The sequence below is a fragment of the Mandrillus leucophaeus genome, unplaced genomic scaffold (assembly GCF_000951045.1).
Source record: "Mandrillus leucophaeus isolate KB7577 unplaced genomic scaffold, Mleu.le_1.0 Scaffold549, whole genome shotgun sequence".
NCBI lineage: Eukaryota > Metazoa > Chordata > Mammalia > Primates > Cercopithecidae > Mandrillus > Mandrillus leucophaeus.
Window position 1 is genome coordinate 176,582 of NW_012105908.1, and position 11,222 is coordinate 187,803.

General features: G+C 38.5%; 1 protein-coding gene across 2 annotated transcripts in view; it reads left to right on the forward strand.

Moving 5' to 3' along the window:
* Positions 1-11,222, forward strand: part of RXFP2 (relaxin/insulin-like family peptide receptor 2) — a 65,127-nt gene that overhangs the window by 49,306 nt on the left and 4,599 nt on the right. For both annotated transcript variants that reach the window (XM_011997803.1, XM_011997804.1), the window contains 4 exons: positions 1,627-1,698; positions 4,321-4,550; positions 5,221-5,631; positions 9,448-9,666. In XM_011997803.1, coding sequence (XP_011853193.1) covers positions 1,627-1,698; positions 4,321-4,550; positions 5,221-5,631; positions 9,448-9,666 — 932 coding nt within the window. The remainder of the gene's footprint in view (positions 1-1,626; positions 1,699-4,320; positions 4,551-5,220; positions 5,632-9,447; positions 9,667-11,222) is intronic.

The window sequence follows — 11,222 nt, forward strand, 5'->3', positions numbered from 1 at the left end:
AAGCCAAAATACCAAGTCACTACATAATGCTTTCCTGAAAGTCAAAGTAGCAACTATTTATTACATACCTTTTTAACTTCATTTCTACTTCGTTTTTTTATTCATTTTTATTTTTTTTTTTTAGGGTCCTTTTTTTTTTTTTTTTTTTTTTTTTTTGAGACAGAGTCTCGCCCTGTCACGCAGGAGTGCAATGGCGCAAGCTCGACCTTCCCTTCCCAGGTTCAAGCGATTCTCCTGCCTCAGTCTCCCAAGTACCTGGGATTACAGGCAAACGCCGCCATGCCAGGCTACTTTTTTTTGTATTTTAGTAGAGACAGGGTTTCATTGTGTTGCCCAGGCTGGTCTCAAGCTCCTGAGCTCAGGCAATCCACCTGCCTCGGCCTCCCAAAGTGCTAGGATTACAGGTGTGAGCCACCGCACCTGCCCGTTCTTTCTTTTTTTACCTAAGATTCATTTACCCATTTATTTCACAAACATGTCTTAGCCATCGACTTACAAAAAGCACTGTCTTAGCACTCAGGGTACAGTGGCCTCTGCTCTTTAGGATGTTATAGGTTATTAATCAAATAATCACAGAATCCACATAAAGCTAAAACTGTATAAGTCAAGGAGAAAGCCAGAGAGGGGGGGAAAAAAAAAAAGAAGAAGAAGAAGGAAAATTAAACCTTTAGAAAGGGCTTAGAGTCTCCTGCTGGAGGGGCCATGCAATTACTCAGTCGTATAACAGCTCTCCCAGATTTCGTTTCTGACTTCCAAAAAGCAAGGACTCCTTGGGCAAAGGAAAACTCAGAACCATGTTGAGAAATCCTTATTCGGATTAGTTAAAAAGAAACCAAGTGAGAATCAGACATATTTTAAAACAAACATTAAAAGCAAAAGGCCTCTGTCTTTTTAGATTGTCCTCTCTCCAGCTGCTTCCTGAGAACATGGTAGCTCTTAATTCATACCACCCTAAAGAGATCTTCAAAGTGTCCACACTTGTAGCAGCAAGCATTGAGGTCAACTAAGAGAACAGAAGTGATCCTTGGATCCCTTTGAGGACATTTTATGGGGCCTGAAGGATTTAAAGGAATTTAATTAAATTTAACTTAAATTTAATTAAAGGAATTCTAAGACATACCACTGGTGTCTTAGCAAACTTCTGAATTGGAGTTCCTCTGGCTACCTTCATGGTTTTCCATCCTAAAGACACATAGGCCAGGAAGAAATGATCATATTTAAATCCAGATTCTCACAAAACTCACTTCAGTGACGCTCTCAGGTTGGAAATATCATCTCCTGAATGAAACCCTCTAATTCCTATGGCATTACTTATATTAATAAAATCAAACTAAAGAGCCAACGTCATAATCACACAAATCACCACTGTCATCCTTAAATCAAAGAAATGAATGAATGTGTTGTATAAGAACATAATTCTGCAAGTGAAGTGACACAATCAGTACCAAACTACAGGAGGCATAAATAGAAATAGCCATTTTCTAAGACAGTGTACTGTAAAACTTTCATCCTCATTTGCCTTGGTAACATAAGATCTTGAAGCATTATTTTTCGGATATGATGAAGAATGCGATTATTAAAGCGTTTCAGCTCAACACCATTAAACCTATTGTGTGTATTTTCCAGAGACCTGGAAAGGATAGAGATTCCAAATATAAACACACGAATGTTTCAACCCATGAAGAATCTTTCTCACATGTATGTATGTATAAAAAATGGAGGAGGAAGCATGGTAAAATGTTTCAAATTATCTCCTGTAAACTGTCTAATGTATCACTGCAATGTGTTTCTATGCAACAAAAGTCGTTTTATTGAGAACTTTTTAATTTTGTCACCTTTGGTCCCTGTTCAAATAGAGTTCAATATTATGATGTGCCGACATGAATGACCCTTCTCTCTGGAAACACGCTGTTTATCCAATTGAGGTCCAATAAGAGATCAGGGTACCAGAATGCCACATATTACACAAGATGAAGTCACTGGCTAAATGGTACTCAGGCGACCTGGAAACATTAATTCACCTCACATGAATGAGCAGTCGGCTGCTCTAAGATTTGAGCCCTTAGGAAGAAAGGTGCTATATAAATTCCAGGTGTTGTTACTGTTACTAAGTGCACTACAAAATGGAGGTAATTAATCTTTATAGTAGTTTTTGATAAGTCACTTTAGTATATTTGGCTAAAGTGCACTGTGTAAGTTGTGTGAATATATGTGTTCATAATTATTTCTTTATCAACTGTGTAATCTGTGTGTTCATGATTTCAAAAATTAACCACTGTTATCTACAAAAATAGGGAGGATTCAATGTAAGATTACAAGTTGGGTGCAGCAAGTGGATGAAATGGTTGCTGTGAAGGTGCTCTTTTGGGAGAACATTTTGTTTATGTCTGTGCAGTAGGTGTGATTACTAAAAGACAAGTGTTTGATGCATTTCCACATGGTTTTGTTCTTTTTCTTTTGTGGCACTATTAGATAAATATTTAATGAGGATATCATTTCCTTGTTGTAGGCAGAATATGAGGTCTTCTTAGAATAGAGAAATGCAACCTATTTAGAACTTGATGGAGAAACTGCTGTGTTAAATATAGACCTCAGGCCAAGGTCAAGAAGGGCTCAACAATTAAGAGAAAACACATTAGCTAAGTTACTTCCCTACTAAGTAACCTACTTACTTTGCTTTCATATTCCTTGTCCTTTATTTATTGAAACATCCCCACCTCGTCACCCCCATCCCTTTCACCTGGCAACAAGTAGTGTGGTCACAGCGCAAAGTGGCCCTGAACCTATCTGAAGATAGCAGACATAATGGAATCCTAAAAGGACCAAGAAGTCAAGCCAACTGTGTGCCAGGAACTCCAGGGAAGGAGAAGAAAAGAGAGTTTGTTATAGGTCAGGTTCCTTTAATTGGATGTCAGTTATTAGGAAGCTGAATTGTAAGCTACTTGAAGGCAAGAATTGCCTCCTGTTTCTCTTCCTGACACACCCAGTGCTAAATTATTCATCATCCACTTGCTGATCCAAGTAGTATTTGTTGAGTACCCACATGTGCCAGGCACTGCTTTAGACACCAGGGACACAATGATGAACAAAAGAGAGGATGTCTGTGCCTGAGAGCTTCCATTTAGCTTTGGGAACCAGAGAGTAAAGGAGCAAACGAGTAAATAGTCAATAAGTGCTACAAATTTAAATAAAGCAATGTAAGGAATAGAAGGAGGATTGAGGATTACCACTGAGGTGGGGTGGATGGAAGATGGAATGAGGTGACATTTGAGCAGACCTGAGCGGAGGTAGAAAGCAGCCCTGGCAGTATCCAGGGGAAGAATCTTCCAGGCAGGGGCTTAAGCAAAAGCAAAGCTCTGAGTACGGCATGAGCATGGCTTGTCTGAGGGTGTGTGTCTGGGTGGCGTAAGCATTGCAGGGTAAGAGGCGAGGTGGTGCAGGCAGTCAGGGGTCTGACGCCAGGCTGCCTTGGTCTAGAAACTGAATTGAGAAATGACAAAAAAATGAATTAGACTGACAGCAAAGAGCAGAAAAGTGAACTGAAAGAAGTAGCAAACAAATAAAAACAGAATAAGTTTCATGAGAGAAAATTCTAAACACACAGGTTTGAGGGATGGCGACAGCCAAATGACCTCACCAATTCCAGCACTTCCAGATGCCTTGTGCCCAGATCCCAACTCCACTGACCACAAACAAACTTACTTTCCCATAGAAATTAAGTCCTTCCAGACCCTCGTAAGAAATCTGTATTTAAGGCAGCTGCTTCTCTTCCCAGATCCAGTGAGAATGCATTTTCCTAGTGTCAGAGGTCCTCCCTTCCTGCCAGTGTCAGGGAAGAGGGGGCTAGTTAAAGTGAGTAGACCTTGGTGTTTAAAACTCAGGACAAGACAGAAATGTTCTAGGTGAGTGACAACAGGCTTTTCCCATCCCAAGCCCAAGCCCTTGAAAGTTTGCTGGAGATCAAGTTTGCTGGAGATCACTTTGACAATGATAATCCACTTTTCACAATACCTTACAGAATAATCAATAAACCAATGTGACCAGGGAACACAGAGCCCCTGAGATTGCAAATTTTCATGTCCTCCCGAACTTTCCTCATCCAAGTTACTGAATTCCCATGTCCTTTAGGTTCCTCATCTTTAAAAGGATACTGCCTCGTATTTCATGAAGAACTCTTTAATTACATAAACACTACTAAACAAAAATAAACAAACCTAGTGAAGTTGTATGCCTAGCATGGAGTTGCAGCCCCGATAGGATTGCAACTGTAGTTTCTGTATCATTGCTGCAAAGTGACACTTTTTTTCCCTTTGACTTTAGTTATTTCAAAAACTTTCGATACTGCTCCTATGCTCCCCATGTCCGAATATGTATGCCCTTGACGGACGGCATTTCTTCAGTTGAGGACCTCTTGGCTAACAATATCCTCAGAATATTTGTCTGGGTTATAGCTTTCATTACCTGCTTTGGAAATCTTTTTGTCATTGGCATGAGATCTTTCATTAAAGCTGAAAATACAACTCACGCTATGTCCATCAAAATCCTTTGTTGTAAGTATGTTTCCAATATAGGTAGATTTAGGGTATCTTCTGTGAGCTGTGCGCTAGACGTGTGTATTATATATATATATACACACACACACACATTTATTGGCTTTCAACAAATGGCATTTAATGTGAATTATACATCCTGGGCACATTTTTTTTTCTAAATATAAAAGTTCTGGCTCTTTGTGGCTTTTTTTAGGTTGCACGACCTTACAGTGGCCTGCTCTCAGGAATATGTCTTGGGAATGCGCTAATAGGGAACCAATGAGTCAAGTGACAGATTATAAAGTTTTGTGGGTGATAAAACTAAGGTCAACTTCAATTACAATGATACCTATGCTCATTAAGCCCAGAAAATTATTCCCTTTATTAACTATGAAGATAATATAAGTTAACTGTTTAACAACTAGTCCTTCCTCCTTCCAGAAAACTCCTGTTCCCATTTTTTTAAACTACAAAATAAAAACATAGTGTAGTACTTTAGAAATATGACAGATTTTTAAGTCCACTAGCTTCTTGGTACTCTGGTAGATGTTTACATTAGTTCATTTGATATCAGATGAAGGGAACTAGATCTAATTAGACAATTAAAATGCTGGAAATAGACTTAATCAGAAAACTAAAACAGAGGCATTGGAAACTGATGACATACACTGTTTCGATTCTTTCACAGGTGCTGACTGCCTGATGGGTGTTTACTTGTTCTTTGTTGGCTTTTTTGATCTAAAATACCGAGGGCAGTATCAGAAGTATGCCTTGCTGTGGATGGAGAGCGTGCAGTGCCGCCTCATGGGGTTCCTGGCCATGCTGTCCACCGAAGTATCTGTCCTGCTACTGACCTACTTGACTTTGGAGAAGTTCCTGGTCATTGTCTTCCCCTTCAATAACATTCGGCCTGGAAAACGGCAGACCTCAGTCATCCTCATTTGCATCTGGATGGCAGGATTTTTAATAGCTGTAATTCCATTGTGGAATGAGGAGTATTTTGGAAACTTTTATGGGAAAAATGGAGTATGTTTCCCACTTTATTATGACCAAACAGAAGATGTTGGAAGTAAAGGGTATTCTCTTGGAATTTTTCTAGGTAAATTATATTTTTTCATTTCCTGGAAAAACATAATTTTGCTAGAAATACTTTAAATTTCAGCAAAGGTGGATTTGTTTGTTTCAGAAAGTGAGGTAATATAGTCAAGAGTGCGTCCTTCTTTAAAAAAAAGTTTTTACTATTGCATTTATTGACGTTTTTATTAAACTTTTTATTAGACAATATTTAGTGTGGAAAATAAAGACATACTACCAGGATCTCTGGATTATCTTTTTATTATCCATAAGATCCTCTGATTTCATGTTTATATGAAATGACTATAAGCTGGAGGAATTCCAGTTTAGTGCCTCGTCCTATAAACCTACCAAGTTATTTAAACTCTTTTTTTTACAATCTAGTTATGAGTTAAATAAATAATAATAAAACTCAGGAAACTGACAAGTAAGAGATACCTGAATGGAAATACCAGGAAGGTTTATTGCCTTTGTTAAATGCTGCTCTTGAGTCAGCAATGTAAGGATGCTTAATAAAGCTATTTTCTTTCCAGTTCTCTCAGTTCCTCCTAATATTTGGAAAAGAAGATCCTGTGTTCTTTATAAATGAAAGACAAGTTTAGCCCTTTAAAGTTAAAAACACTATTTTTCTGTTTTCTAATATGTATCCCTCCTGCTTAAAATTAAGGCTTTTCCCATGTCCTCTCTTTGGGGTGATCTTCTTTTGACTCTCCTAATCTTTTCTTCCCATCCAAGGAACCAACAAGCTCTCCTGTCCTTTCTTTTTCTTCAAAATTTGCTTTTCCTGCTGTTCCTTCCAGTCTCTACCCACTGCTATTGCCTTAGTTAGACACCTTACTACCTCAACCCTGAATTATTACCTTAGCCCTTACTGGTCTCGTAACCTCTGGGGTCTTCCCCTTCCTCTCATTTATCTATTCACTACCATTGTTAAATTCTCTATCAAAAGGACTGTGTACACCTCCACTCAGAGACCTTCAATGACTCCCTAGTACTATCAAGGTCAAGTTTAAATTAGTCACTTAGAACTCCTCATGACATGACCCTAACCATCATGCCCAGTTCTTCTCCATCTACTCCTCTTCCTCCTCTGAAAAACAAAATATTTAGTTTACTCCATTTTAGTAATACCCATCACACACTACCCTATTTGGTAGTTATTTGGTTATAGATATGTCATTCCCAGGATCCAGAGTATTATAGGCTGTTCTTTGTATTTCCTTATCATTCATTTCCTCATTACTCCTAACATAGGTGCCCTTAATAGAGACTCTCCCTGAAACACACCACACACACACACACACACACACACACACACACACACACCATGACATGCATTGTTTCAACAGGCATTTATTCAGCACTTACTATAGGCTGTGAACTATATACTATATTGGGTACTGGAGATACAACAGATCCAGCCTCAAAGGCCTTACAGACCACAGAGGAGGAGGCAGACAAGTCAACACGTTCTCACATCACACACAGGCTGATAAATGCCATGACGGAAGAGTACAGAATGTTCTAGGAGCCCCAGATCGGAGGAACAGGGAAGGCTTCCCAAAAGAAATGAATTCAAACTGAGGCCCAAAGGATGAGGAGGCATTAGCCAAGTGAAGGCAGAGGAGGGTGAGGTGGGGTCTGTGTTCCAGGAACACATAGTGGATTCCCAGGCCCAAAGCCAGGAAACAGAGTAAGATGAAGGGCTGAAGAAACTCATTTTGGTGGAGCATACCATGCGGGAATGGAGCTCGGCCCAAAGGGGTTAAGTATCTGGGATATATTCCAGATAGATAAAGAGATAGTCACAAACACACACACACATACACACACACACACACACACACACACACAAAATCATCATCATCAATTTGTATATGAGAGGAAGAGTCCTAGAGCTCTAAAGTACAATTTTTTTTTCTGTTTGAAGAATATAAGAATATATAATTTTTAATTAATTTTTATTTGAAAATAGTTTTCATTTTAGGAAAGGTGCAGAGATAGTACAATTTTCCACATATGCCCCATCAGGTTTCCCCTATTGTTAACATATTTCTTATATTACTATCGTGCATTCAGAGCATACACTTTTTTTTTTTTGAGACACTCTCACCCTGTCTCCCAGGTTGGAGTGCAGTGGTGCCATCTCGGCTCACTGCAACCTCCGTCTCCTGGGTTCAAGCAATGCTCTCGCCTCAGACTCCCAAGTAGCTGGGATTACAGGTGCCCACCACTATGCCCAGCTAATTTTTGTATTTTTAGTGGAGTCCAAGTTTCACCATGTTGACCAGGCTGGTCTCAAACTCCTGACCTCAAGCAATCCACCCACCTTGGCTTCCCAAAGTGCTGGGATTATAGGTGTGAGCCACCACGCCCAGCCTAGAACATACACTTTTGATCTTTTCTGTAAGTCTGCTATCAGAATTTGGGGCAGGGGAGCATCTTCTAAGAGAGTGATTACTTTTTACACTTAATGAAATTTTTTGAAAAGAGGCCTAAGACAAACCAGTTTTATAAAATTTTACCGTATGGCTTTATACTGCGATTTCATTGAATATGAAATGATTTGGATAAAAATAACAGATCACCTTGAATTTAAAGTATTTTTACTCTGGACTTCACCAATCTTACACACAGTCTAGGTTCAGATTCATATTTTTTAACAACTTTGAAAATATATGCAAGTCTATGTTCACTGTGAGAAATGAGATGATCACTCAGGATTTCAGCGACAGCAAGAATAAAGCAAACCTGAGTCACTAAGAAGTCAGCATGAAAGGGAACAGCGATGTTGGGTGGGAATCTTGTGCATACATTTGGGCGCAAAAGAGTAATTCACATAGCTGAATTTTTAACTTTTTTCTTATTGTTTATTATAAAATTAGTCTAAAGTTTCTGAACCATAGTAGTTTAAATTACTGTAAGAAACATGAAGAAAAATAAACAAAAATACATTTTTGTTCTATGTATTATTCTTAAGACCAAAAACATTAGGAATAATGTTTCTCAGACAATTATATTCACGATAAATTCCAAGGTTATTTTATTCATTTTTTAAAATTATTTTTATTCTTTTATTATTCACGTTTATAGGATAATAAAGTGGGGTTGTTCTGATTTTTTGAGATGTGCGTAAGATTACACCAATCCCTTAAGGTTTGAATTTGCAGAGAGCGAAAAACAAAAATAGCTTCTTTTCACGCTTTAAAAGAGCTAGAGATTACTTCATGATACGCCTAGATCTGAATTTTAGAAGTCTATAATTCCTCATAAGGGTTTATGTATTTAAAATCTCTTTTTCATCTGGCCAACCCAATGTCTTTGTTTTTATTTCCTTGAACCTGGGTTTTACCTAATACCATGGGGCTTATATAAAAGAAGGCGTCCCAGCAGGGCCGTGGAAGAGGCACTGTATTTAACATCTAAGTACAGGTTAAGCATTTGTAACTGAAAATCCAAACTTTGAAATGCTCTAAAATATGGAACTTTTTAAGTGTCAACATGATGCCACAAGTGGAAAAATTCAACACCTGAAGCTTTTGCTTTCTGATGGTTCAAAGTATACAAACTTTGTTTCATGCACAAAATTATTTAAAATATTGTACAAAATTACTTTCAGACTATGTATATAAGATGTATATGAAACATAAATAAATTTTGTGTTTAGACTTGGGAACCATTTCCAAGATATATCATTATGAATGTGCAAATATTCCAAAATCCAAAATCCAAAACATTTCTGGTTTCAAACATTTTCGATAAGGGATACTCAACCTGCACGACAGTAATTTTACTGTTGACTTTTATGCCTGAGATGTTAAAAGTGTGCTTTTTCCAACAGGTGTGAACTTGCTGGCTTTTCTCATCATTGTGTTTTCCTATATTACTATGTTCTGTTCCATTCAAAAAACCGCCTTGCAGACCACAGAAGTAAGGAATCATTTTGGAAGAGAGGTGGCTGTTGCAAATCGTTTCTTTTTTATAGTGTTCTCTGATGCCATCTGCTGGATTCCTGTATTTGTAATTAAAATCCTTTCCCTCTTCCGGGTGGAAATACCAGGTCAGTCTCTTCTATCATTCCCAAGTATAATACCTAGTGCCTTCTTATGTCCTTCTTTTGACAAGCCCAGAGTCTAGGACACATAGCTAATTATCCATAAAAACTTTTAATTTCAATACGGAGAGTTATTTCCCTCCATGTTTTATAATCAGTATTATAAAATAGAAACTGAGTAGTGGTGCAGTTCAACTAGGAATAATAAAAAGCAGGAGCTACAGAGAAAATAAGTCTGAATATCTTGCTTCCACCCGAGCAAGACATTGGTTCTTCACTAGGAGTATGCATAAAAAAATCAAAATATACATGCCCAGGTTCCACCCGGGACTGTTTTGTCTCTAGAAGCTAAGACCTATAGACGGATGTTATGTAAAAATTCCCCTGTAATTCTCATGCACACACATCTGGCTAGAACCACCATTCTATTCCATGGTCCTAGCCATAAAATGTTGTGCTGGGCTCTGTGGAGCATGAGATATTTCCTGAAAGAGTCTCTTCCAAAAGACCAAGTTCCCTGAACACACCCCTACTTCAACCAGAGAAAATCACCTTTCCTTAGCAGAATTTCATCTGAATCCCCTTCTGGGATCTAGAGATCACAGCTATTTAGGAACCACCATCCAGGGCTTTAACCTAACTCTCAGTAAAGTACCTTGGAATTATCATCAACCTACTGTTCCAGCCTATAGCAGAGCTACTTGGGAGTTGATCCAAGACAGTAAATGTGTCTTATACATCTTGACTCCTCAGTGCCAAGCAGGATGCCTGATACTTTGATAGCCCTTATGAAAGAGTGATGAATGCACAGATGATAAACAGCTGTAACAACCTATGTCCCTCCTGTGCAGTCAGTTGTGAGGCTGTGTCAAATGTTTTGCTGCAAAATACCACACAACATTCACAACATCCTCTTAACCTATCAGTTCTGTCTCCACAAGGCACAGATGTTCCTTAGGCCGTGTAGGATATGAAAGTGAAAATTACGAAGGAGATCAGGTCAGGGCTGAATACTTGGAAACCTTTGCTGGGTGGTGAGACAAGAAGCCATAAGAGGGCTTTGTGGGAGGTCATGTGGGGACAGCCAGTTGCATGTGAAGAACAGAGTTAATTAAATGTAATAGTCACAGTTGTTCACTTGATGAACAGCCTCCAATCTATTACTGCTACCTGCACATCTCAATTTTACACCCTAACCTTTCAAATTCAGCAGGACAAAAGTGTCTGTTGGTCTCCACTGCCCATAGAATAAAGTCCAAGTGCTGGGGTGAGCATTATAATACTTCTTACCTCCCACCCCACCCTCATACACCGTGATCCAGGCCCACTGGAATGACTGGGCTTTGTTTTTTTGTTTGTTTGTTTTTGTTTTTTTATTATGATGATGTCATTTTATTGAGCACTTATTTTATTTATTTATTTATTTTTTAAATTATACTTTAAGTTCTAGGGTACATGTGCACAATGTGCAGGTTTGTTATGTATGTATACATGGGCCATGTTGGTGTGCTGCACCCATTAACTCGTCATTAACATTAGGTGTATGTCCTAATGCTATCCCT